Source organism: Lynx canadensis, chromosome D4 (genome assembly GCF_007474595.2).
Source record: "Lynx canadensis isolate LIC74 chromosome D4, mLynCan4.pri.v2, whole genome shotgun sequence".
Lineage (NCBI taxonomy): Eukaryota > Metazoa > Chordata > Mammalia > Carnivora > Felidae > Lynx > Lynx canadensis.
The window spans coordinates 43,859,468-43,887,228 of record NC_044315.2 but is presented as its reverse complement, the minus strand read 5'-3'; the positions used below and the strand labels follow the sequence as shown (position 1 = coordinate 43,887,228).

The following is a 27,761-nucleotide window of genomic DNA, read 5'->3' as shown; positions in this document are numbered from 1 at the left end:
GCATTAAGGAATGGCAATAGAGGAATTTGTGGGAAGTTTGAGGCCAGGGACAAGAGATGGGAAAGCATTTAACTGCAGTGGAAAGTAAATGGCACATTTCCAGCAAGGGAATGATAGAATTTGGCGTTGTAGATTCTAGAGGCAAGAGAGAACCAGGAAGACTATTTGGGACGCACCGATGGTGGCCTGGACTGAGGGTAACTGCGGTTAATGGCTTGCGCGAAAGGAAAGGTGTTATTCTGCGACAGAAAACGATGACTGCAGGGCGACTGGTTACAGGACATGCACAAAAACAAACCACGGCTTTCGAGTCATCCTGCTGTGAACAGCCGGAACCAGGGCAGAGCAAGCTTCTGAACCAAAAGGAACTAAAAATCTTCGGACACTAAGGTACAGGAGAGGCCAAGAGAGTTGAACTCCGCTCCTGCCTTCCTTCTGTGGTAGCAGCAGATGCAGAGTGGCCAAGACGGAGCTGGGACCCCGCTCTGGCCCAGGAGGGTGCGGGATAGACTGAGCAGCGGACATGCTAACCTTCAGAAACAAAAAACAAAAAAACAAAAACGAACAAAAAAAACACGTCACGGCGAGAATGGCACAGACAGCTCGCGGAACTAACCCTTCTAACACTAATTAAACCCGGCTCCGGAAGTGCCGCCCACCTATGCTCACTTCCGCTATCCCAGACGTCCTGTAACCTCGCGAGAACTAGAAGTGCCTATGAGACGTGGGCTAAGCGGAAGTCGGGCCTCTTTTTTCGTGGCGCTTCGGAGGCGGTAGGCAGCCTCACCATGAAGGTAGGAAGCGGTGGAGGGTTTGGGACTAGGCTTGGGGTACGTGAATCGTGCCCCAGGACGCTGCATTACCGCAGTCCTAGCTCTCTAAAATCCTAGCTGTAGGCTGAGGAGAGTCTGAGGCGGGAGAAAGTTCTCCATTCTTGGGGCCACGGGTTCTTGGGAGAGCGGATGGCGAGCGATTACAGCTGGAGCCGCGCCGGGCGGGGAGCGCCATGGTGGCGTCCTCACGCCCGGCGGGACGGATAATGACCCTGCTGCCTAGTTGCGGCGGTAACTCGGGCTCCTTGCTCTGGTAGGCTACACGGCTACGGAGGGCCCTTCGCGCCGGGGTCATTCCGCGATGCTTGAGGAAAAATTAGCCCGGGTTTTAGGGCGGTGCTTCCGCGTTATTCTATACACACGTTTTAGCTAGTAAAACGTATTTCAGCATTTCTGCTCGTTGTCTGTTACATAAAAGGCTTGTGGCAATGGAATTAACCTTTGTAAATTCATTGGTTCTCTAAAGCTCTCCCCCCCCCCCCTTAATCCTTAGCTGAACATCTCTTTCCCAGCTACTGGCTGCCAGAAACTCATTGAAGTGGACGATGAACGCAAACTTCGTACCTTTTATGAGAAGCGAATGGCCACAGAAGTTGCTGCTGATGCTTTAGGGGAAGAATGGAAGGTAAAAGTTGACTATAAAATTGTTGAAGCTGTGTAAGAGGTAGTAAACGTAGTTGGTAATTGGTGTATGTAGTGCGGTTCAAACTCCGGGTTCTGTCTTCTGACCTTGGGCTGGTTCCTTGCAAGTGTACCTTTTTCGGGTAGCGTTATCACCTTGCAGGGTTTTGTAGGTCACGTGGGAAAATATACCTAAAGTTCTTGCCCTGCAAGCTGATAATCTCCAAAGAGTATCTTTAAAAAGTGCCAACAGGGTTGTTTCTGGTTCACTTGTTTGTTCTCTTGTGGTTTCTTCACATAATCTTTCCTTTCCTAGAACTGTTAACATCTAGTATAAAAATACATAGGTTAGAAAGAGGGCTTGATTGATAGGAATTTGCTAATTGATCTTGGCAAACTGAAAATAAAGAAAACTTCATAACCAAGTTTCAAATTGGTTTCAGCATACTTCGGATTTGGGGTATACTTCATAAGGGCCATAATCTTTTATTTTGCATCGTGTCATTGTACGTTACAGGGTTACGTGGTACGAATCAGTGGTGGCAATGACAAACAAGGCTTCCCCATGAAGCAGGGTGTCTTGACCCATGGCCGTGTCCGCCTACTGCTGAGTAAGGGGCATTCCTGCTACCGACCACGGAGGACTGGAGAAAGAAAGCGCAAATCTGTTCGGGGTTGCATCGTGGATGCCAATCTCAGTGTTCTCAACTTGGTCATTGTGAAAAAAGGTGAGGTTTCTTTGTGTTGTTGAGTTCAGTTTTTGTTGACATTGATTTAAAAGTTGATTACCCGAGTGTTTTTTATTTGCAGTGTCCACAGTTTGACCAGTGGACTTGTTTCTTTACCAGTGCATAAAGAGTAATTAGGATTTTTGTTCATAAGAAAGTTGTGGGATTAAAAAGGTCTTTGATCACTTTTTCCTTTCAGGGGAGAAGGATATTCCTGGACTCACTGATACTACTGTGCCTCGTCGCCTGGGGCCCAAGAGAGCTAGCAGAATCCGCAAGCTTTTCAATCTCTCAAAGGAAGATGATGTCCGCCAGTATGTTGTGAGAAAGCCCCTAAATAAAGAAGGTAGGGGAGGTTTTGCAATTTAGAGTTTGCTCCATTTCGTTTGTCTGTAGCATGTTGTGGGCATACTAGAAAGTAAGGTCTGCCCACTATGTATTTGCTTGGGGTTTAAGTTTTTTAGGAAAACTGGGGGAGAGGGTCAATATAGCCAGTTGGTATTAATCCTTGTCATATCTGATGATTCTCTAGAAGCATACTTGGAATTTTGCTTTGAGTCATTGATGTATAAGTTTATCTATTTATTTATTTTTTTTTCCAACGTTTATTTATTTTGGGGACAGAGAGAGACAGAGCATGAACGGGGGAGGGGCAGAGAGAGAGGGAGACACAGAATCGGAAACAGGCTCCAGGCTCTGAGCCATCAGCCCAGAGCCCGACGCGGGGCTCGAACTCACGGACTGTGAGATCGTGACCTGGCTGAAGTCGGACGCTTAACCGACTGCGCCACCCAGGCGCCCCTATAAGTTTATCTGAAGATGACTTCTATCAGATGTGTGAAGTTCATGGCTTTGGGGTTAGAGTCAGAAAAATTGATGAAAAATTCTGGGACTAGGATTGAACGTGATCTCACATCCCCCCCCCCCCCAATAATTTTGCTTTCTTTACATATTAGCATTTCTATTGTTTGTTTATAGAAGAATTTATACTTTCATCAACTGAAGTTGCTTCAACTTCTGCCCACCCCTCCCCCCTTTTTAAGTCAAAATTTTTAAATGTTGTTTTTGATAGAAAGCAAGTGCAAGCAGGCAAGGGGGAGAGAGAATCCCAAGCAGGTTCTGCACTGTCAGTGCAGAGTCCTACTTGGGGCGCGATCCCATAACTGTTGAGACCATGCCCTGAGCTGAACTAAGAGTCTTGACACTTAACCAGCCGAGCCATCCACGCACCCCTGGCCCTTATTTTCTCAGTCTTAGCTGTGGGTGGCAATAGTAGGAATTGTGGCCATTAGAAGAAAAACACTTTATTCAAAATACTAGGTCCAGGTGTTTGGGTTTTTGGAGCTTTTATATGTTAAGATGGTATATACTAGATACATAGTTTGTTAGGTAACATAATCCATTACCAGTGAGGTCTGTAGCACCTGTTTTCTGTGACATTAATGTCTGTAGTAAGGTATGTGTGTAGTAAAGTGTAGGAGTATTTTACATTACGTGGAATAAAGAGCATGTCAGTCCTGGTTGGGTTTTCCTGACAAATCTGGAAAAATGTGGCTCCTGGCATATAGTGAGTGCTTATGGGTCAGTCCAAAATATCTGAACACCTGTGTGCCAGGTACTATTTTAAGTGTAGAGGATATAGTATAAAAGAACAAGTTGTTCTGAAGTTCACAGTTAGAAAGAAAAGGCAGGTACGTGGCAGTTGCCCATAACCACACCCCTGGAAATACTGCCAGTGTAGCCAGTGTTCTGGTTAACAGGCTTGTAATACAGGTTCTTAACATCTTTAAATAAGGGATTGTTTGACTTGTAGCAGCAGAACCTGAACAATTGAGCATTTCCTTTTAGAATATTTGCCTTAGCTATTTGTTAATCGCACTAGTTGTCCACAGACTCAAACGATAACATCTGAAAAGGCTTTTGCTCCAAAGCAGATTAGGATTTGGGATTCACAGATGACAAATGAAGATACTCTAAGCACAGTGTGTTGTACATTCTAATGTACGTGGTTTCATTCCCCAGATTGGCAGGATCTGCCTTGGCAAAATACTAGACTCAAGCACAAATGGGATTTCAAAGTGTGGTTAGGATATTGGTGCAGATAAGAGTTGTACTTAGTTTTCATAGATGAGTTAAACATACAGTTAATACGGTTTGAAAATAATGCTCCTGTGTCTTAACAGTACAAATGTAGAATACCTTACCAAGACGATCTAACTGTGGAAGGGAAATCAAAATGGAGTAGGAAAAAGCTTGGGATAGGGCTTTCTCCAGGCAGAGTAACATGAATCTACATATGTTCTTGAACTTGACATTCAAAGTACTAATGTGTAACAGGCTGTCTTAGGATTAAATGCACTACGCAGGAAAACCCTGGCATCTAGTAGAAAAAGTCTGTTCACCTTGCAGAAGGACTTAATCAGCTACTACATTTTGAGATTTAGCCCATCTTGTCTTTTTGTTTGATAGGGTAGTGTTTTAAATTATACAATAGTTCAGATTCAGCTTAAGGCCTCATACAGCTAAGTTTTCCTAGGTATTACTGTTAGTAATGTTTTTAAAATGTAGGTGTGGATTCTGATGAACAAGGGTATTCTTGAGAAGTGATGGAATTCTTGTCTGAATTTTCAGGTAAGAAACCTCGAACCAAAGCACCCAAGATACAGCGTCTTGTTACTCCACGTGTCCTCCAACACAAACGTCGGCGCATTGCTTTGAAGAAGCAGCGCACGAAGAAAAATAAGGAAGAGGCTGCAGAATATGCTAAGCTTTTGGCCAAGAGAATGAAGGTAAGTCAAGATACCTGGTAGAAAAAGTCAGGCCTTACTTTGGATTTACATTTTTAAGTCAGACAAGCTATAACTGCTTTTTTGTTTTGTTTAGGAGGCCAAAGAAAAGCGCCAGGAACAGATTGCCAAGAGACGGAGGCTGTCTTCTCTGAGAGCTTCTACCTCAAAGTCTGAGTCCAGTCAAAAATGAGATTGTTGTAAGAGGAACAAATAAATAAGATCAGACGTCAAACTACCTTTATTGATTTTCTTCATTCATAAGAAACAAATTCTGGTCACAGAAAAGGAAGTGTGCAGGAGATCCCTTCAAGTGGAGAGGCTGAGACCACACTGGGACAGCGGTAGAGATGGCCAGGACAGGGTTCTGGGGGGAATGGGTGGATAGCTCAGGAAAGGATTCTGAGCAGAATGTCCACTGCTTTTTCAGTGAGTCATGGAACAACTTGGAAATAAAGGACAGACTATTAATCTTTTGTATACTTTATTTTGAAGAATACAGTTTTAAAGATCTATACATAATACATGAAAAGTGCCCTTATGAAGATGGACATTTGTCACACGTAAGTAAAAAAAAGATATCCTTGTTAAAAGCATAGTTAACGGATACCATTTTAAAACAGTTCACAAAGCTTTTAAAACCAGTGCAAGTTGTATTAACAAAAAGCTTTTCACCTCTAGTGAATTGTTATGTTCATCCTTTTTATGGTTTCAGTGTGCCTTTAAGAAACACTCTTTGCATCAATGAAAGATGCACAAAGAGAAAGTAGCATGCTTTTTCTAACGTAGCCTGTCTAGTTTCTGTAGTAATTGCAGTTAGAACCAACCTTTTACAGACTAGAAGGATCATTAAAAGGCACATTAGGCTTTAAGGGTGAAGAACAGGAGTTCCTTATTTGCTGGATTATACTTTTTTTTAACCACAGGTGAGTAAAATTTTCAAACTGCTTTTAACAGAGAGGAGCGGTGCTTCACAAAATGTGCAGTGATTCAGAAGTTTGGGGCCCGAGATTCTACATTACTTGCAAGATTCAGGCTAATACCAGTAATGCCATCCCCTAGACTGGACCAGATAGAAGATTCTTAGGCAAAAGTGAGATCCCCATTGCTCTTCATACAGGGTACTAAAATGTTACGTAAAAGGGGAAGTCTTGATTGGCAATTGATATTTTGTAAATTGAAGTCAAACTAAAAAGGCAGAAAAGGAAAATGAAGCATTTTAAAATGACCCAAACCAAAAAAGAGTAACACTGCAGTCATGGGGGGGGGGGGTCACATAAAGGCCAGAGTTTGTATTAACCAGTACTTGGTTGGTTCCAATGTATGAAACATGAGAACCATCACCCTGCTTTCTCATATTAAGGAGTACAGTCACTAAAGTGGACAGATAATACTTGGGTTAGACTATTCTAGCTCATTAATCCCAGATTTAAGATTGAGAACTACTTTTTAAAAGAGGATGTTGGAGAATATTTCAACATTAAGAATGTTGTATCCTGCATTTCTAGTTTGCACCAAAAAATGAAAAGAGCAACAATTGAATATCCAAATATTAAGAGACTTATTTATGCTTATATTCTGCTTACTGAACACAGTTAACCCTAACAAAGCGGGTTGCTATAATTAACCTACAAAATGCAGCTAAAGTTGTATCAGACTGTCCACTCCATATGTTAAAGGTTTAGCATTTAGGTAACGTTAAAAAACAACCTGCACTAATTTGAAAGATTATTTGCAGAAGTTCTCAGGCTTTCAAGTTTTATACATTTCTACAACTCATTGTAAACATCTCTAAATCTATGGATAATAATTGTATATCTGGCTTTTTGGTTTTCCTTTGCAGTTTGTAGTGGTCCACTTTCTATGGTAGGTGCTAGAAAAGGCCTTTATGTGCTTTTAGTAAATTGATCCCTATTTCTTGACAGCAGCAGGCTAAGGTTTCACCAATATAAAATGGATGAGTCATTTAGAATGTTACAGAAAGTTACTAGAAAATGCATACTTTGGTACAAATATGGCCAAATCTTAAATGTGTAAGGAGATGTTCATTACACTTCTTAGTAGGAAGTGCTTTTGGGGTAATTTAGTTCAAGTTAAGGCTTAAACAGTACTGGAATTCTAAAAGTCAGAAGGGTTAGAATTGTCCACATTTCAGGAGCTTTGAAGATGTGACAGAACAGCACAGCAAGCTTAAGAATTTTTCATTTTATTCAACCTGGGGTTTTTATTTGCAAGGTAATTCCAAACTTGATGGGGCAGTGTTAAATTGCAAAAATATATACTCTGAGACAGTGCAAACGATCCGCTTTAAGGTAATGAGAGTTGTGCATAATTTCTGACAAGTTCTTCCACTTAGCACTTTCACAATAAATTGAAATGAAATCTGCATAGGTCAGATTAACCCTGAAATGTTGGAAGACTGGTACAGTAACAAGTTCTTAAAGATTACACCAGGTGGGAGATTTGTAATGGAAATAATTTTTTAATCAGTTGATCTAGTCATCCGCATAATTACTATAAAAGCACACATATCAACCATTGGCTTTTTAAACCATGCAGAGTTAAGGCAAACATTACTATTCCTAAGGGACATTTTTTTTTTTTTTTTTTTAAATTTTTTTTTTTTTTCAACGTTTATTTATTTTTGGGACAGAGAGAGACAGAGCATGAACAGGGGAGGGGCAGAGAGAGAGGGAGACACAGAATCGGAAACAGGCTCCAGGCTCTGAGCCATCAGCCCAGAGCCTGACGCGGGGCTCGAACGCACGGACCGCGAGATCGTGACCTGGCTGAAGTCGGACGCTTAACCGACTGCGCCACCCAGGCGCCCCCCTAAGGGACATTTTTAATGAAAGGCATGATAAATGTCAGGCATGTGAGGTCATGATTTTCTTGAACCTACTGGCAACAAGCCTAATAAGCTTTAATGTTTTAAGACTTCTTGATCGATCCTAAAAAAAAACAGTATTTACAAATGCACAAATAATAAGCATAGAAATCTATTATACAAGAATAAAATTTCTGTGTGCAGTGCAAGTTTATCCCACAGGTTTTTAAAAGTGACCAATAGCAACAATTCATGTACCTGAACAATTTCAGGTCCAAAGAATAAAGAGGAGCATTTTAAACCTATTCCAATTTTGTAAATTATGAGGCTGATTTAATTTCATTTAAACTACATGATTGGCTCATTTATTCCAATCTTAAAGCTGTTGCAAATTAATGGTATTGGGAAGAGGATGAAAAGTAATGTGGATATTCAAGATAATCCATTAAGGAAGAAAATACATAATATGGATGAAGAAATAGAGGCAAGGCGGTTGTCATCAGACTTTAAGGTAATTTTGATTAATGACTACAGAGGAGTTTAGTAGTAGTCATTTAATAGCTGCAGACCCCTTTCAGAGAACTGTATTGCAACATGCAGTCTAAGAATTTTAATAAATATAATATGGCTGTACATACAAATACCTACACAGCCACACATATACACACATACACAAATAGTTGCTCTTATAATTGAGATTTCATTTGTTTGGGGGTTAGGCAAGTTTACATTAAACTACTACTCCCCAAACCCAATAGCTTCAAATATAAACAAAATGCCAAGAATTAATATTTCTCATCAACCTACATACACTGAGAAATCAAAAAAACAGTTTTCAAGCGGAGGCAGATAAAACCATTTAGAAGTTGCAAACCTTCAGACATGAACCCTGGGACATTTTAATGGCATTTTTATGTTGCAAGAGGATTCAGTATAAGCTACATTTCATTATATACTGTCCCAAGAGTTAACTTCATTTCACTTTCATCAATCGTTAGCATTTGGAACAAACCTTACATGTTTGCCAACTGAATCTATTTACCCTCAAGCTTTGTGCATCAAAAAATCTAGTGAACCTCTTACTTAAATGAGAGGTGCTCCAAAACACTTCCTGCACCATTCCACACTGATACTTGGTGGAGCATCAATTTTCTGTAACTTCTCAAGAATCTCTGAAGACAAATTATTGTATGCAAGTCCATATTCATTGTCGAAAGCCTCTGAAAGACATTTTCAAAAATGGAGTTGTAATTTGTGAAACAAAAGCCATAAATAGAAAAATGGTAGTCAAGTAAAGTCAAGTATATATATAAACTGCATATTTAAAAGTAGAAATCTTTTCAAAACTAACAGGAGTATTCACCCATACCAATTGCAATTGTGTAAATTACTTCAGAAAATGAAAAAAACCTGCTTTAGTAATCATTAACCAACTTACCAATATCAATATTCTCTCTTCCAAGAGACACTAATGATAAGAAGAGGATTTCTCGGTATAAACTCCTATAAAACAAGTATTTTTAAAGTTAATGGGCAAAGAACATAAAAACACATGGCGGTTTTTTAAAATGGTGAGCAATGATTAAGCTCTATAGTTAACAGCAATGTATCCACTGGTTTGGATATCACTCCACAGTTATGTCACCTTTTGCAACACTGAATTTCTATTTCAAATTAAAAAGTTACGGGCATAAGGCTTCACACCAAAAACTTTTAAATGGCTTACCTTCATTATTAACATTTTAACAATACACAGTTTCACCCTTGAACAATATGGGTTTGAGTTCCATGGGTCCACCTACACTTTTTTTTTAATGTTTATTTTTGAGGGAGAGAGGGGGGGAGACAGAACCCAAACAAAGCAGGCTCCAGGCTCTGAGCTGTCAGCACAGAGCTGGATATGGGGCTCAAACTTGGGAACTGTGAGATCACAACCTGAGCTGAAGTCAGATACTTAACAGACTGAGCCACTCAGGCACCCCCACACTGTTTTTGTTTTGCTTTTCAATACAGCAGAGTCCTATAAAGGTATTTTCCTTATAATTTTTTAGTAACATTTTCTTTAGTAACTTTATTGTAGAAACACAGTATATAATACAACATACAAAATGTGTTAACTGTTTATGCTATAGGTAAGGCGTCTGGTCAAGAGTAGGCTATTAAGTTTTGGGGTAGTCCAAAATTATACACAGATTATCAATTCCATGGGGGGGGGGTCATTCAAGGGGTCAATTTAACTCTACAATTAAAATTTGCAAAAGCAGGGTCTTCTCTCATCTTTTGCCACTTGACAAAGTAATGTTAATTTTTAAGTAAGTTCGGGGTCCAAAACCCTTGGACACACTGTGAAAGGTGGTGTGGTCTCTTTACTATTTAATCTACCAATAAAGGATGAACCATATTTATTTGGTTTGTGAACATAATACTGTCAAAAGCCAAACCTTAAAAATGAAGGAAAGCTTAAATGAAGTGATTCCTGAATATTTTAACATAGAAAAAAATTGCAGAGTAATGTTGACTCTGATAAAGCTTCATCATATAGCTTTAAAAGGTTCAGAAGCCATAACCTGTCATTTCTAATTTTCCTTCCCTGCCCTTAAACTACAGATGCTTGAAACTAGCTGCTCTTTAGACTGTGAAGGTCATCTCTATCTCAACTGTTGAGATTACAAAAGGACCCATCATTTTCATAATCAATTCATGCTCTATCACTTCTGAAGTTATCTCCAAAGATGCCACAACCAAAGAAACTTGTAGAGTACCTGGAAACTGTTAATGATTGGTAGAATTTATGATGCCACTTTTCTGAAGTTTCCACTGAAAAATTTACTTATGTAGAGGCTGGAGTGAGTACTGATGTAAGCATGTTAGCAGAAGCAGGAAAGCTCCTTATCCTTTGTAATTCACTGTTTCCATCACGTTCCTAAATTGTTTCTATTCCTAAATAGGTTTTTTTTTTTTTTTTTTTTTTAACTATCCCACAAGAAAATAAAAGATGCGCAGGTTGACAGGGCCTGAACAAGCAGTACACATGTATAATAACATCACTGTTAACAAATTTCATCGAAGCTTTCCAGTGAATAACAGCAGTGGTTCCCAAAGACGCAGTACAGTTTAGACATTCATGAATCACCTCCTAAAATTTAATCTATTCCTCTATACCAGAACTTTTGTTAGGTTTGCTCAGGTATGAAAGGAAACTCTGGGTAGCACTTTTCAAAACAGGTGTGCTTCTTTTACAATTAGAGATATTTTTTAAATAATACTTAAACATGAAACTGAGTGGCAAGAAGCAAAAATGATTATTACCTTTGTCTTTTCATGTCTGGCTTTATTAGCGCTGAAAGTAGGTTGATGGGTTTCAGAACATCATTATGTTGAATACTCTGCCTGATGGTTTCTACTAAAGTGCTTGTTGCTTCTTGTTCCTCTGACAGGAGAGACAATTTCTTTTCAGAATCTAATAAGAAGAACACAGGAAGTAAGAATAATTACTTTTAAAAGACTTTTTTCCAGAACTGTAGCATTTTCTAGTTTTCTATTCAACACCGCCTCCCCCTTAAGAGTAAACTTCTGTGTCAATGTGACCAGCTACAAAATGTTTTTCCTGCTTTCTTCAGATAGGAAAGGCCTGTCCCTTTGACTTTTCTCTGAACACAGGGGTTCCTGCTTCAGTCTGGGATGTGATAGTTTGTACTCCAGCAGCAATCTTATAACCATAGAGCAACCTTAACTGATGGAAACGCAAGACACAAGTAAGACACAACACAAGGAGCCTGGGTCCCTGATGACAGAGGAGTTGCCTATCAGTCCTGGAGTGTCCACTTCATAACTTCTCTATGGGAGAGAATAATCTTTACCTGTTGAAACTTCTGTTATTTGCCATTAAATATAGCCGAGTATAATCCTAATTGATACAAAGGCAATTCTAGAATTATTAAGAACAAACATTTATACAGATTTCATAGATTATAAAAGTGCTTCAGTATTGTACTGGAATTGAATCATGCTGACATTCAAAGTATACAAAAATCAATGAAGTGTGCTTGGCCCAGAATAAAAGGAAAACTAATACTGCAGGTAATTCCAGCAGCCGTACAATTTTATTTATACCCATGTGAGTTCAGATGGGAATATGTATCCAGTAGCTCCCTAGTCAGTCTCATTGAGAATCCATCATAAAACCAGCTGTTGTATTTTTCATACAACACAGCCCCTTAGTAAAGGTAACTAGTAGTACTTCATTTGTGTTCAAACAAAGAAACAGCAAAGCTCTCTATTACAAGGGGAAATACTGGCTCTTACGGGCTTTGATTCTAGCTCTTCTACCTGCCACATGATGACCTTTGTATATATTTGATTTTTATGCTATGCTGTGATTTTAGAACCTAACCCAAATATAATCTGCAACTTCACTGTTTCTCATTTACTTTAATTAACACTTCGAGATATAATTCCCAAACCATTCAATACACCCATTTAAAGTGTACAATTCAGTGGTTCTCAGTACATTAAGCTGTACAATCATCATATTATCATCCCCAAAGAAATCTCCTGTCTATTAGCAGTCCCTCCTCTATCTCCCAAACCCCTCAGCCCTAAAAAATAATACTTTTATTTTTAAATAATATTCCACTGTATGGATATGCCATATTTTATCCATTTATCAGTGGATGGACATTTAGGTGGTTTCCATTATTTGGCTATTAAGAAAATGCTAAGCACAGTGCACAAAATTTTATACATAGGTATGTTTTCATTTCTTGGTATATACTCAAGAGTGCAACTGCTGTGTCTTATGACTACTATTTTGAGGACCTGCGAAACTGTTTTCCAAAGTAGCTCCACTATTCTTTATTCCACTCAGCAGTGTATGAGGGTTCCAATTTCTCTATATCCTCACCAACACCAACACTTGTTAGTGTCTGATCCTTTAGATTATGGCCTACCTACTGAGTGGGAAGTGTCTCTCTTTGTGGTTTTGGTTTGCATGTCCTTGAGGTCTAATGATATCGAACATCTTTTCATTTGCTTTTGGCCATTTGTATAACATCTCTGAAGAACTGTCTATTCAGATCCTACTATGGTCTGAATGTGTCTCCCCAAAATTCTTATGTTGAAAGACCTCATATCAAATGTAATGGCATTAGGAGGTGAGGTCTTTGGGAGGCAATTAGGTCATGAGGGCAGAGTCCTCATGACTGGATTAGTGCCTATAAAATTTGGGGGGGGGGGTGGTACCAGAGTTCCCTCATATGAAAGGATCTAATGAGAAATCTGCAGCCTGGAAGAGGGCCCTGAACTGACTGTGTTGGCACCCTGATCTTGGACCCACAGAACTGTGAAATACATTTCTATTATTTATAAGCCACCCAGTCTTTGGTATTTTGTTACAGTAGCCAGAATGGACTAAGACAGATCCTTTGCCCAGTTTTAAAGTGGGTTGTTTTTTTATTGTTGAGTTGTAAGAGTTCTTTGTATGTTTTGACTTTAAATCCTTTTTAAGATGTATTATTTGTACATATCTTTCCCCTAGTCCATGGGTTGACATTTTCGATGGTTTATTTTTCAGCACAGAAGTTTTTGATTTTAATTGTCTACTTAATCTACTTTTCCTTTTCTCACTTGTGCTTTTGGTGGTGGTATATCTAAAAAGGCCTGTGTCTACAAGGTCATGAATATTTACTCCTATTCTAAGACTTCTACAATTTTAGCTCTTACATTTAGATCTATAATCCATTTTGAGTTCATTTTTATGTATAATTTGAGGAAGTGATCCATCTTTGCCTTTTTTTTTTTTTTTTTGCATGTTGCTCCAGTGGTCCCAGCACCCTTTGTTGGAAAGACTATTCTTTAGGTCTTAGACTATTCTTTAGGTCTGTTTTAGCCTACTGTTGGGTTGATCCCTTTGTCATTATATAATGCCTTTCTTTGTCTCTTTCCACACTCTTTTGTTTTAATGTCTATTTTCTGTCTGATAGAAGTAAAAGGCGAAAGATTTATACAATCTGAAGAGAAACCAGAGTATTTTTTTGTCTAACATAAGTATTGCTACCCTATTTGCTTTTGTTTGTTTTGTTTCCATTTGCACACATATCTTTTTCCAGCCCTTCACTTTCATTCTCTGTTTATCTTTAGGTCTAAAATGAGTCTCTTGTAGGCAGCAAAGAGATGGGTCTCTCTCTCTTTTTTTTTTTTAATCCATTCTGTCATCCTCTCCTTTTGATTAGGGCGTTTAGTCCATTTACATTTAAAGTCATTATTGACAGGTATGTACTTACTGCCATTTTAATTGTTTTCTGGTTGTTTTCATAGTTCTCTATTCCTTTCTTCTTTTCTGGCTCTCTTCCTTGTGGTTTGAGGGTTTTCTTTAGTTTTTATGCTTAGATTCCTCTTTTTTTTTTTTTTTTTTATATGATAGGTGTTTGATTTGTGACTACCATGGGGTACATGGAGAGTGTTAATATTGGCTCCCCCAAGTGTCCAGCTATCTAGGCTAGGGGAGGAGAAGAAAAACAGTGCCTGCCAGCACTTTTGTTCCCAGAGAAGTCTGCAGATCTCTGCCCCTTTGGTACATGTCCTAAAATTAGTCAACAAATCTCCTTCACATATACCCCAGGCACTTTTCAAACTGCTGCTGCTTTGCTGTGTCCCCAGCAAGTTACTTAGCATGCTGGCTCTTTAAAGGTGGGGACTCAGCTTCCTATCATCCTCTGGCTCTCCTGGAGTTAAGTGCTGCTGATTTTCAAAGCCAGAAGTTATGGGGACTTTGCTTCTCAGTGCAGGTACCTAGTATGGGGTCCGATCCCCTCCTTCCTCCCCCATGCTTATGATGCTCCTCCCACTTGTAGTTAGTTGTACTGGAAGTATGGTTCCCGACTGCCCTGCTGCCCCTTTTTGATATGGACTTCTCTCTACAACTAGCTTTGGAAGATCTGTTTCACCAGTCTCCAGGTCATTTTCAGTTAGTTCAACAGATGTAGCTGTTGCTTCAATTTGTCTGTGGGACAAAGTAAACTCAAGATCTGTCTACTCTGCCATCTTCCCTCCTTTTTCTTTAATAATTTTCACCAATCATGGTTGTTTTGCTAGGAAGTGGGTCTCTGAAAATCCTCTTCCAGAAGTCATTGAGAAGTCGTACCATTCTAAAAGTCATCACCCACTTAATTGTTCTCTTTTAATGTCATTTACATGCCAATTCTTCATTTAAAGCAGCCAATCAAGGCATTCTTGAGAAATAAGGCCATTCTTGAAAATGCTAAATTTTATATTCATCATAAATTATAGAATATTTTGAAACACTTGTGCATTTCAAGAGAGGTGGGAAATAACTAAAGAAATAGCAACGCTATCATTTTCTAACATGAAATTTCAAGGCTACTTGGCTATTTAAAAAAAACATAAAAATATCTGAACTGAAACCACAATAACAAAAATGACAAAAACAGCTTATAATGTACTTAACTATAATTTTATGACTAGCATTTTCAAGGGAAACAATCCAAATAGCAAAATATTAATAGAGTTTTTGAAAAGGACAATCTAATAAAAGATTAAAAGTGAAGTGTTCCCTTTCTCTTCCAAGGAGCCACTGTTAGTAGTAGTTTTAGACCTTTTTATTTGCATATATTCAAAACACAGATATATATTTTGGGGTTGATTTTTCCAAAGAAAAAAAAGAAAGAAGATCATACACTGTTCTGAAACCTGCCCTTTTTCACTCAATATATGATGGGCATCCATCCTTTCAGACACCTGTATGCAAATGACCCTTATACTTCTTCTTGGCTGCCAACATTTCATAGTATGGATTTATCTCAATTCTCCTGTTAGGTATTTATGTGAAGTTTTTAAAACAAATAATCATACAGTAAGCATCACTGTACAGAAAGCTTTGCATATGCTTTCTATAGAACAGAGCTGTCTTACTGTGATTGCTGAGTTTAAGGATATCCACATATTAAATATGGATAATATAGTCCACATTGTTCTCCAGAAGTATATCATTTGCACTTCTAACAGTGTATCAAAGTGTTCTTTTCCTTCATATCCTCAAAAAGACTGGATTTTAATTATTAAGATCTTTTGCCATCCTGATGTAACTAAGTTTGTATTTTTCCTTTTTTAACAAAAGAACTTGATATTTCATTAAATAAAGAGATTGAGCATTTTTTCATATTTGTGTTAGGAACTGAATTATATCTTCTCAAAATTCGTATGTTTGAAGCTCTAACCCCCAATGTGGCCATATTTGAAGATAGGGTCTTTAAAGAGGTAATTAAGGTTAAATGAGGTCATAGAGTGGGAACCTAATCCAACATAACTGGTGTCCTCATAAGAAGAGAAAAAGACACCAGAGGGATGCACATGTACACAGAGAAAAGGCCAACTGCAAGCCAAGGAGGCAGGCCCTGGGAGAAACCAACCTTGCTCACACCAGTTCCAGACTGTGAGGAATGAATTTCTGTTGCTGAAGCCACCCAGTCTGTGGTATTGTTACAGTAGCCCTGGCAAACTAATATAAACTATGCAACGTTTCTTCCATGAACTGCCTACTGATGTCATTTGTTCATTCATCTCCTGGGTTGTGTCGTCTTATTGACTTAAAGGATTATGGAACAGTGAATGATACAACTTTTTAAATGCTCTGTAAAAATATGTTCTAAATACAAAAGACTGAAAATGAAACCAGAATCTTTGAGGTTAGTATCCATGTAATTAAAATTATGATCTTAAACCAACACATCCAAATTACTCTTAAACTATATAGAATTTACTCTCCAGGGCACCTTGGTGGCTCAGTAGGTTAAGGATTCAACTCTTGATTTCAGCTCAGGTTATGATCTCACAGTTTGTGAGTTTGAGCCTGGTGTCAGGCTCCACGCTCACAGTGCAGAACCTGCTTGGGATTCTCTCTCTCCCTCTCTCTCTCTCTGCCCCTCCCCTACTCACACATGCACTTGCTCATTCACTCTCTCAAAATAAATTAAAAAAAAAAAAAAAAAAAAAAAAAAATTTACTCTCCAAATACCTAACCAATTGGCATTTGACAGAAAAATCACAAAACACTCTTCAACTCCCTGATGCAGTTAAATGGGTCAGTACAAGAGCAAATCAATTTGATCTAAAGTGGCAAGATTTTTGAAAGAAATAATAAAAACATATGAAAAATTTTAAAGTAAAGCAGAATAATTTGTTTCTCTCATCTCAATTTTTTACCTCAGTAGTCTATTCTTCTTTATTGTTTTTAAAATTTTTTAATGTTTATTTTTATTTTTATTTTTTTTTTCAACGTTTATTTATTTTTGGGACAGAGAGAGACAGAGCATGAACGGGCGAGGGGCAGAGAGAGAGGGAGACACAGAATCGGAAACAGGCTCCAGGCTCTGAGCCATCAGCCCAGAGCCCGACGCGGGGCTCGAACTCACGGACCGCGAGATCGTGACCTGGCTGAAGTCGGACGCTTAATCGACTGCGCCACCCAGGCGCCCCTGTTTATTTTTATTTTTGACAGGGACACCGCATGAATGGGAGAGAGGGAGACACAGAATCTGAAGCAGGCTCCAGGCTTTGAGCTGTCAGTACAGAGCCTAACGTGGGGCTCAAACTCATGGACTGCAAGATCATGACCGGAGCTGAAGTCAGACGCTTAAACGACTGATCCACCCAGGCACCCATTATTCTTCGTTATTGTTAAATAGTATTTTACTGTATGGATTGTACCACAATTTGTTTATTTATTCACCTATGAAAAGATATATGGGTTATTTCCAGTTTGAGTCTTTTATGTCTTTAATTCTAATTTACTTACTAAAATTCCTCCATGAGACATACAAAGGTTCTCCTGGTTCCTGATGAAGGTTGATATTATCCCATAATAGCTGAATATACACAAGTTTGCTATCCTGGGACAGAGATGACAGAGGAAGCTAAAAGAGATCAATAGAAAGTATTAGTACTCTAAGCATAATAATTACCAGTGGATCTAGCAAAGCTTGGTTATATAAAATAAAAGCGTTCTTTTGAAACTGTGGACCTAAAATTCTAAGCAAAAAATTTTGATTTTTATTTGTATTGATACATATTCCTACTTTCTGAGGTGCAGATTTTTCATTCCTACTTCCACAGATTGCAAAGACAACTTGGTAACTGGCACAGTGGCCACATGAAAGATTAGTCACCATTAGAACAAATTTTAAGGTAGAGAAAGTACAATAGTTTCTACTATCTTGTGCTGTTACTTAAAATAAATGAGTCAAAATAGAGTGTAATACTTTAAGAAAATATTTTCTTGTGCCCCTGGTGTGTGTTGGGGTGTCTCTAATCAATATTATAAATGAAGGAACTCTAGGAGCCCACTATCCAATGGAATCGGGCACCCCAGCCTAAGTACAGTAAGGGCTTTAAAGTCAGACAACCAGACTGTGGTCTTGGCTCCCCGTCACGTAGCAGGTGTGTGACCCTGTGGAAATTACTTAACTTCTCCAACTTTTAATTATATCATCTGAAAAACATGCATAAGAGGAGTCCTTTAAAATAAAGTTGTTGTGAGAAGGTCAATTGGTGATATGATAGTTCAGAATAAAAGCTACCTTTTCTAGCCACCCTTGCAAACTAGGTATGACCATATAACTAAGTTTAGGCCAAACAGATACATAGAGAAATGTTATGTACAACTCCAGGAACCATCCCTACAGAAAGAAGACACATTCTTCTCCATTCATTTTTATCCTTACTGCTGGCTGGAATAGGGACATGATGGCTAGAAATAGAGAGGCCATCCTGGACCAGGTATAGAACTTGGAAATGGAGGTTATACACAGCTGACCAAAAAGACAGAAGGATCTCAGGTCCCTAAGACTACATCATCCCAGGACCACCTTCCCAAACTTTGGCGTGAGAGAGAAATAACGTACATCTCATTAAGGCACTGTTGTTGTACACTTGTTACTCTGAAGTTAAGCCTCATTCTAATCAACACCAACGTAGTACAAGTATAGAAGTTGGTACCCTACCTGTACACCTCCATTACAATGTTCAGATGTGAGGATAAGTCCTGGCAAGTTACTAGGAAGGTCCAAACGTCTGAAATACCAAACGAGGTTCCAGAAAATGATTGGATGTTTATTGATGAAAGAGGATGTGTGAATCACTTGATCACCTTCATTTTCTAGCAAAGATTCAAGTTCTTTACGAAGCACTAGAGGACTCAAGTAGGGCACAGAAACAGGGGGAGGATTGGGTCTTTTTCCTAAAGGATCCTTTAAAAAATAAAAATACAGAAAGAAGTGAATATTATCTATTCTGTGTATGTTTAAGAGTACTTCTCAAGGAGATTATGCTCTATCCTTTCAAAATCAGTTACTTCAGAACCATTGCTACATGCAGTATACGCTAATGAAAACCTAAAAAAAGAAAAGAAAGTACTTAATCATAAATGCCCTTACGTTAAATGATTACAAAAGAAAATAATCCAGAGACAGACCCTAAACATACAGAGTTTCTCTATCAGATTGATTTTTTTTTCCTTTTCAACTTTTACAAAAAAAATACTACATTTCAGGGATGCCTGGGTGGCTCAGTTGGTTAAGCATCCGATTCTTGATTTAAGTTCAGGTCATGGTTTTCATGGTTGTGAGACTGAGCTCTGCATCAGGCTCTGTGTTGAGCATGGAGCCTGCTTGGAATTCTCTCTTTCCCTCTGCTGCTCTCCTGCTAGTGTGTGTTCTTGCACACACATGCTCTCTCTCAAAAACAAAACAGAAAGAAATACTACATTTCAGATATTTATGATTATTCCAAAAAAAAAAAAGTTGACTCTATCTTCTTCCTACAATCTAAATAGATGGGGCAATTTTTGTGTTAATATTATTTGATGACTCCTTTTAGAATTATATCTAATGTGCTTTCATATTTGATTGCAACAGCTAAAGAGCAGTCTTACAAACAAAGGAAAACGATGCCAATTCAGACTTTCTAAGTTGTGCAAATTATAATCAGAATAAAATGCTTATGACCAACTCATTAATGGGTACCCCTAGTGCCCAGGCTGTGGTCTTCAAATACCATTTCCTCAAAAATGAACCAGAGCTTCTTAGAGAAATGGCTGATTCTAGGTCTAGAGAAAGAAATATTAACATGAGCATGAAACATCTTGTCATATAAGAAAGCAAAGAAGCTTTGTAAAAAAATTAGAAAAAGGCTGCTAGAGATGTGTCAAAAGAACTAAAACACCAACCTGTAGAGGCTTCTAGCTGATCAAAGATGGATGATATATTAATAAGGATAACAACAGCAATGGATGTAAACCTATTTAAATTAGTGAGCTCATAATGATACTCTATTCCTCCAAATTAATTCATCACCTTAGAGGATGCTAGGAATCCAACCTGTTATTTTGAAAACTGGTAAGTAAAAGGAAAAAATATTTGTCCCACCTTTCCAAAATAAACTGCATTTTTGGAAAAGCAAACAGAAAACATGGAGGATGTTTCTGTTTACAGATGTATCCAACATATATAAAGACAATTAGACTACCAGCCTTGAAAGCTGGAAATGAATAATCTGATGTAGGCAATGAGGCATTAATCGCTACTAGCATCACAAAGAAAGTTCATGTCTTCTATTGAGGAACATTCTACCACTGCAATTGTCTTACAAAAATAAACAACCAAACAAAAACCTGAATGTGATCAAGCTTCTAGATATAATTTACCAATTTATAGCGTCATAATCAACAAATACAGTTGCAAGGCTAAAAAAGAGGGTCTACAGATGTAAAATGACTAAAAAACAGATCAACCAATTGGTAATGCATAGATGTTATTTGATCCTCATTCTTCAAACTACAGAAGACACACATACTTCACATTTTTAAAATAGAAATTTGAACAGAGATTGAATAATTTGATTTTTTTGGTTGTATAGTGGCATGTATTTTTCAGAGTCCTTATCTCTTAGGAACTACATACTGAAATATTTACAAATGGAATATATGATATTTGAAATTTATTTCAGAATAATCTAGGAAAGAAGTGAATAAGGATATACATAAAAGAAGAATGGCCATAAGTTGAAAATTACTGAAGCCAGATGATGGGTCAAAGGGACTCCGTATACTCCTTTTATTTTTGAATGTACTTGAAATCTTAAAAAGCTGTTAGTCTAGGGGCACCTGGGTGGTTCAGTCAGTTGAGCATCTGACTCTTGGTTTTGGCTCAGGTCATGGTCTCACAGTTCATGAGATTGAGCCTGGCATGCAGCTCTGCACGGAGCCTGCTTGGGATTCTTTCTTTCCCTCTCTCTCTGCCCGTAACCGCCCCCCCCCCATTCTCTCATTCTCGCTCAAAATAAATAAAAATTTAAATAAATAAAAATCAATCAATCAAAAAATAAAAAGTTCTTAGTCTCTTTATCTTATCACTTATGGTTAAAGAAAAGCTACTAAAGATGGATTATGTGCTATTCTAATAAATACTTTCACGAACACACAGATAATTATGATGTTGTTACCTACCACAACTTCCTGCAGACTGTTGGGAAGACTGACTGTTGAAATGCCATGAAACGGTCGCTGGGAAAAGTCAATATTTTGCAAGGGACCCCCAACACTGTGACTTCGCGTCAAAGATACATTTCGCTTTGATAAACTATTAGGCACAGATGAAATTTTCATGGTTTGGACTTCTCCACCGGCTTTCTTTATTCCATCACTTTAAAAACATGAGGAAGAAATGCTGTATTTGTGCTGTAATACAATCTCAAAATTTGTATACCTAGAGTATTTTCTACAGTGAATTCTGAGTCTAACTGAATATACCGGAGAAGAATCAGTACCACCTTATAAGATTAAATTTTCTTCAGGCATTTCTGTAAAAGTGGTCAGAAGAACAGGATGGGATGGATAATTCTGGTGACAGATGGGAAGAAGAGGACAAAGGGTAGACAATAGATATTCTTTTTAAAAGATTAAGTGCCCATTCACAGTTGCTTTATTCAAACATTATTTCCTCTTTATTTAACAAAATCACCTAGAATTATCCTGCGTCCAACTAGATATTACAGATGAGTATTTAACCTCTACCAGGCCAAGATCCACCTAAGGGCAGAAACTAAATCTTACTTTTTTATTTTTAGTGCTTAGCATAATGCTCAGCATACAACAGGCTCTGAATAAACGTCCGATTCAATCAGTATTTAAGAGGAAGCGGTGTATTTCACAGTAAAGAAAATATGTCTCTGGAAACTGGTACTGAATACTTTTTACTACAGAGAAGTTCATTCTGTAAAAGGACACTGTAAAACATTAAACATAGTTTCAAAAACGATTGATCATCACATTTGTTTATTAGATACTTAAACAATGTATTGCAGTAAAAAGTTAATATTAAATTTTTTAAATGCCAGAACTTAGAGGCTCCTAGCTGGCTCAGTCAGTATAGTGTGCAGCTCTTGATCTTGGGGTCATGAGTTTGAGCCCCAAGTTGGGTGTAGAGATTACTTAAATGAATAAATAAAAACTTAAAAATAAATTAAATAAATAAAATGCCAGAACTTACGCCTACATAAGGCTGTCTTTAAAGATGGAATTTTTACAAGGGTACCCAATTTATAATGAAGAGCTCTCTGTACCCTAGAGTACCTTGATTCAATTGCAGAGGTTGTCTCTTCAGTTATGGTCTGGTTTTGTTTGGGGAAATCCATAAAGTTGATCAAGTCAGGTTCTGCTGAAGCGGACACAGGTTTGTGCTCTGAAGATTCGCTTGCCAATGGAATGCTGCCACTTTGTAAACTGTCACCAGAGGTGCTTGGTTTCAGGAAAAAGCTAAATAGGGAGCAATCCAGAAAAAGTCTTTAAAAATCCTAGAATCCTCTAAATTTCGTATTTAGAATCACTTTATGGTAAAGGAGTCACTGAGGAATTTTACAATCCATAGAAGTATCATCTATTTCAAACACACACACACACACAGTCCCCCCCCATTCTCTCTTCCTCTCTTGTCATAAACTTTTTTAAAATGAAAAAGGTCTCAAAGTCATTACAGTTCAATGTAACATCCTTTCAGATTTGAGAACCATTAAAGAAAGCTATGAAGGAATATGAAAAACAAAATATTTCATTAATTTTCTGAGTTAAAGAAGAAAAAGAGCAGCAATGGCATTTTATCACATATTAACCTACAATTGTTTATAATATCCTCCCCCCATAAATATCCATTTTGTCTCTAGTCATTTCTTTCCCCCTTTATTCATTATTTTGTTTTCGTCTTCTCGTCTTATCTCTATCCATCTCTTTCTGGGTGGGGATGGGGTGAGTGTTGGGCCTTGCAAGGGACATTAAGAGAACTTCCTGAGGCTGTAGTAATATTCTGTATTTGATAAAGGTTTGGTGTGCACAAACGTATACATTCAATTTTCTTTTGAAATTTTTTAAATGTTTATTTATTTTTGAGGGAGACAGAGAGAGAGAGAAAGAGTGTGTGCAGGAGGGGGACAGAGAGAGAGGTGGGAGGAGGGTGCACGGATAGAGAATCCAAAGCGGGCTCTGTGCTGACAGCAGCGAGCCCAATGTGGGGCTTGAACTCATGGACTGCGAGATCATGACCCAAGTCAAAGTCGGATGCTCAACCAACTGAGCCACCCAGGTTCCCCCACATTCAATTTTCAAATGGTACGTTTTATTTTTTTTTTTAATTTTTTTTTTCAACGTTTATTTATTTTTGGGACAGAGAGAGACAGAGCATGAACGGGGGAGGGGCAGAGAGAGAGGGAGACACAGAATCGGAAACAGGCTCCAGGCTCTGAGCCATCAGCCCAGAGCCCGACGCGGGGCTCGAACTCACGGACCGCGAGATCGTGACCTGGCTGAAGTCGGTCGCTTAACCGACTGCGCCACCCAGGCGCCCCTCAAATGGTACGTTTTAAATTTGTAGATTTTCTTATATACAACTTTATTGCAAAAGAAAAAACTGTAAACAAATATCGAACTTTAGTTAATATGTATGCTCAAGTCTTTGGGGGAGAAGTGTATTAATAATGTCTACACCTTCTTTCAAATGAATAAAAACATAAGAAAAATTGGTGGATCGATGGAGGGATAGACAGTTGATAAAGAAAGTACAATAAAATAGTAATACAGAGATGGATATTTGGATGTCACTGTAAAAAAAAGTCTTTTAACTTCACAGCAAGTTTGAAATTTTCCATAATGACATATTTGGGGGTGGAAATCAATAATGCTCCTTTACACTCACTTAGAAAATATAAAATAAGGTACTTAACACAATAGCTTAAGAAGCACAATTAACACAACAAAAAAAGTGTAAGACTAGGGAGAATAATTTAAGACTCTATTAAAAGGACACAAAGGATAATCTAAAAAAATGGAGATATATACATACCATGCTCAAAGATAAGAGAATAACACTAAAAACGTCCATTTTCCCCAAATAAATCTATACAGCTAATGCTGCAATCCCAGTGAAAACTCCAGTTGGGACTTTTTCGGGGAGGAGGGGAAACTAAAGTTGCTCTAAGCAAAATAAATAATTAAAACTCCATGATGGGGAGCTTCCCTTATCAATCAGACACGACACAAACAGTATTGACAAAAAAGAACAGGGAACACAGAACCAGGGTAAGGTGTGCATGGGAACTTGAAATGTGATAAAGGTGCTGCTACCTATCAATGAAGAAAGGATGGAAAACCAGCTCATTACATGGAGAAAAGGAAAGTTGTATCCCTACCATCATACACAAACACAAAGGTGGACTCCAGATGGATTAAAGACCTAAATATCAGAGGTAAAATATACAGCTAACAAAAGAAACTTTAAGAGAAAATCTTCATGTCCTACAGATGGCAAACAACTTTTAAAACAAGGCTCCAAAATGGGGCGCCTGGGTGGTTCAGTTGGTTAAGCGTCCAACTTCGGTTCAGGTCATGATCTCGTGGTTCACGGGTTCAAGCCCCATGTCAGGCTCTGTGCTGACAGCTCACAGCCTGGAGCCTGCTTTGTGGATTCTGTCTCCCTCTCTCTCTCTGCCCCTCCCCTGCTCGTACTCTGTCTCTCTCTCTCTTTCTCTCTCTCTCTCAAAAATAAATAAAACATTTAAAAAACAAAAAAAACAAAAACAAGCTCCAAAAGCACAAATCATAAGGTGGAAAATTAATGGATAATGACATCAAAAGACATTATTTTAAGGAATTAATATCAAGAATATTCGAGACAGACATCAACAAGAAAAAGAAAGCTAATATAAAAATGGACAAGGTATAAACAGGTAATTCATAGAAAATGCTGGAGGAGTGTCTGGGCGGCTCAGTCAGTAAAGCATCCGTTTCTTGATTTCAGCTCAAGTCATGATCTCATTGTATGTGAGATTGAGCCCCATGTCAGGCTCTGTACTGATAGCAGGAACCTGCTTGGGAACCTCTCTCTCCCCCGTCTCTCTGCCCCTCCCTGCTCTCTCTCAAAATAAATAAATAAACTTTAAAAAAATAAAATGCTGGAATAATTCACAAGTATATGAAGAGATAAACTCACTAATATTCAGAAAAATTCCAACAAAAACAAGATACCACTTTATACTCATTAGAAGACAAAGACCAGAAGAAATGATAATACCAAATGCTGGTAAGGATATACAGAAATGAGAATTCTTGGGCACTAACAGTGGGGGTGTTGTCATGTGGTAAGCAATCTTCCACTGTTTATTCAAATCATGCATGAAAATGACCTAATGACTTCACTCCTAAGACTACTATTCTTCACAAGTTTAGAGAGAGATATATTTTACAGTGCACTGCATCACTGCAGTGATATTTATAGTAACACAATACTGGAAACAACTGAAACAACAACAGGATATTGGATGACTAAAATGAGATATTAACTTCCTACAGGAGAAAAAGGAATAAATTAGATGTACATATAGCAACTCAGATTTTAAACTTAATAATAAAAATAGATATGTTCAACAGTATTCTAATTATGTAAGTTAAAAATGCATAATTGTGAAAAACAATGTATTTCATGAGGATATATATTCAAAGAGACATCACACACCATAGAGGCAATGTCTTTGTTGGATAAAGGAATGAGAATGGGAATGGCAGGGGCTGGGGGGGTAGAGCTAATAAAAGAGGGCCCTTGCACAAACCAATGATGATAGTGCATCAGGAATTAGAGTATGATTCCACTCAGCTCCACACCTGAAGCTAAAAGGAAAAATTAAGCTAAGAAGAAATACCTGTACAACTGGAGAATTTTTTTAAAAGCAGCTAAAGGTAGAAAGGTAAGTTCGTCTGTTCCATAAAACAAATAGAATATTAAGTATAATTACTTAGGTAAGCAGTTACCAAACTCCCAATTACTTAATTACTAGATCAGCTAGTCTTTCTATTGCCTAGAATTCGGTCATTATGCCACACTGAGCACTACCATAAAGAGGCAACACGTTAGAAGAGTCAAAAAAAACCCCGTCCCCTACACCTTCATTTTTTCTTCTAGAAGATGTAAGACAGCTGAGACAGAAAGTTTAAAATAATGATAAATATTAAAGTTTTGAATTATCTATACAGTTCAGCTCTAAGAATTAACTACTACTGGTAATCATATGTTAAATAAAATGGAAAAGTAGTCTCCTGTAGTGCTAGTATTTTCCACACAAATACTGAAAGTGAAGGAGAGAAAGGAAAGGGACACCTGGAGTGTACCATAACTATTTCATTTTTCTCCCAGGAGTCATGCCTTCTGGGAGGACACTCACCTCTTAAGGGAGCTTTGACAATACTAACCTTGCAGAGCCTCTCAAGTCTTTAAATTCTATATTGAGAAGAGGCAAGAAGTTGCTTTTACAGAATGGACAGGTTGTATTCAAATTTGAATCATCTGCCGTCCATCCAGCCATAATTTCTTCATCATAAACTAACGCTCCACAAGCTCTGCATTGTGAACAACTTGACATCAAAACCTAAGAGCAGAAAAGTGCGAACACTGAGAACCACCACAGCAAAAAGTCATCTTAACAGGCCATCCTCTGGGGACACAGAATTTTATTTATTTTGCTGATCAAATTTGGACTGAATAGTTTAATCACTTTACAGATAAAGCTACCAGTTTATGGCCTTACTTACATAAGACAGGAAGCAAATTCAACAAAATGATTTACTCTTCTGCCCACAATGGCATCAAAGAATTCTGCTAAATACCATTCTGAAATAAAAATGTGTACAGCCACGTTATCACGCGCAGAAGGCAGAACTTTTACCTCCATTGCACAATTCTGATAGATGCTAGACATGCTGGTGTTTTGAGAAGAACCATGGTCTGATTTTTCAAAGTCCTGCCCTTTTACACTTCTTGGAAATGGAGGTTCACCTAGAGAGAAGTAAATGTCATAACACACTATGTGTGAGAATGCCCTTATTCTTTGGAAATGCATACTAAAGCATTTAAGGGGGAGTATGATGACGTCTGCAATTTATTTTCAAATGGTTCAGTATAAAAATTTCTATATATATATATATATATATATATATATATATATATATATATCTAAAGTTAACAATAGTTAAATCTAGGTGGAGAATCAATATACGATTGTTCCACTATATGATTCTTTCAACTATTCAGGACATTTGAAATTTCTCATAATAGAACGTTGGAAAAAACAGACTTAAAAAAAATAATTAAGTACTAAGAAATGACAGTGACATAGCCTAGGGAGTCTCAAACTCTGGTATACATTCTATTTACCTACAGCACTAGTTAAAAATATATATTCCTAAGGCCCCCGTCCCACAGATACAGTCTCAAAAGCTTTAGCCTAGAGCTTGGACATTTGTATATATTTTTAAACTAATCCCCCATGTGATTCTGACACACACTAAAGTTTGAGAACTAATGATATACTCCACAAACACAACTAAAAATAAACTTAGGTGACTATACTACTTAGAGAT

At 37.9% G+C, this 27,761-nt stretch overlaps 2 protein-coding genes across 5 annotated transcripts in view; one reads left to right on the top strand and one right to left on the bottom strand.

Annotated features, from left to right (window-relative positions):
* The first annotated feature begins 735 nt into the window (after positions 1 to 735).
* On the top strand, positions 736 to 5,207 carry RPS6 (ribosomal protein S6). Its single transcript, XM_030292754.2, has 6 exons — positions 736 to 794; positions 1,327 to 1,458; positions 1,972 to 2,182; positions 2,382 to 2,528; positions 4,814 to 4,971; positions 5,066 to 5,207. The coding sequence occupies exons 1-6, from the start codon at positions 789 to 791 to the stop codon at positions 5,159 to 5,161; spliced, it is 750 nt and encodes a 249-aa protein (XP_030148614.1). The 5' UTR covers positions 736 to 788; the 3' UTR covers positions 5,162 to 5,207.
* A 3,086-nt stretch (positions 5,208 to 8,293) lies between these two features.
* Positions 8,294 to 27,761, bottom strand: part of DENND4C (DENN domain containing 4C) — a 119,541-nt gene continuing 100,073 nt past the window's right edge. For all 4 annotated transcript variants that reach the window (XM_030292749.1, XM_030292751.1, XM_030292750.1 and 1 more), the window contains 9 exons: positions 27,068 to 27,177; positions 26,595 to 26,770; positions 22,437 to 22,619; positions 21,312 to 21,507; positions 18,811 to 19,056; positions 17,607 to 17,724; positions 11,105 to 11,255; positions 9,234 to 9,298; positions 8,294 to 9,015 (listed from right to left, as the gene is read on the bottom strand). In XM_030292749.1, coding sequence (XP_030148609.1) covers positions 8,879 to 9,015; positions 9,234 to 9,298; positions 11,105 to 11,255; positions 17,607 to 17,724; positions 18,811 to 19,056; positions 21,312 to 21,507; positions 22,437 to 22,619; positions 26,595 to 26,770; positions 27,068 to 27,177 — 1,382 coding nt within the window. In that variant the 3' untranslated portion in view covers positions 8,294 to 8,878. The remainder of the gene's footprint in view (positions 9,016 to 9,233; positions 9,299 to 11,104; positions 11,256 to 17,606; positions 17,725 to 18,810; positions 19,057 to 21,311; positions 21,508 to 22,436; positions 22,620 to 26,594; positions 26,771 to 27,067; positions 27,178 to 27,761) is intronic.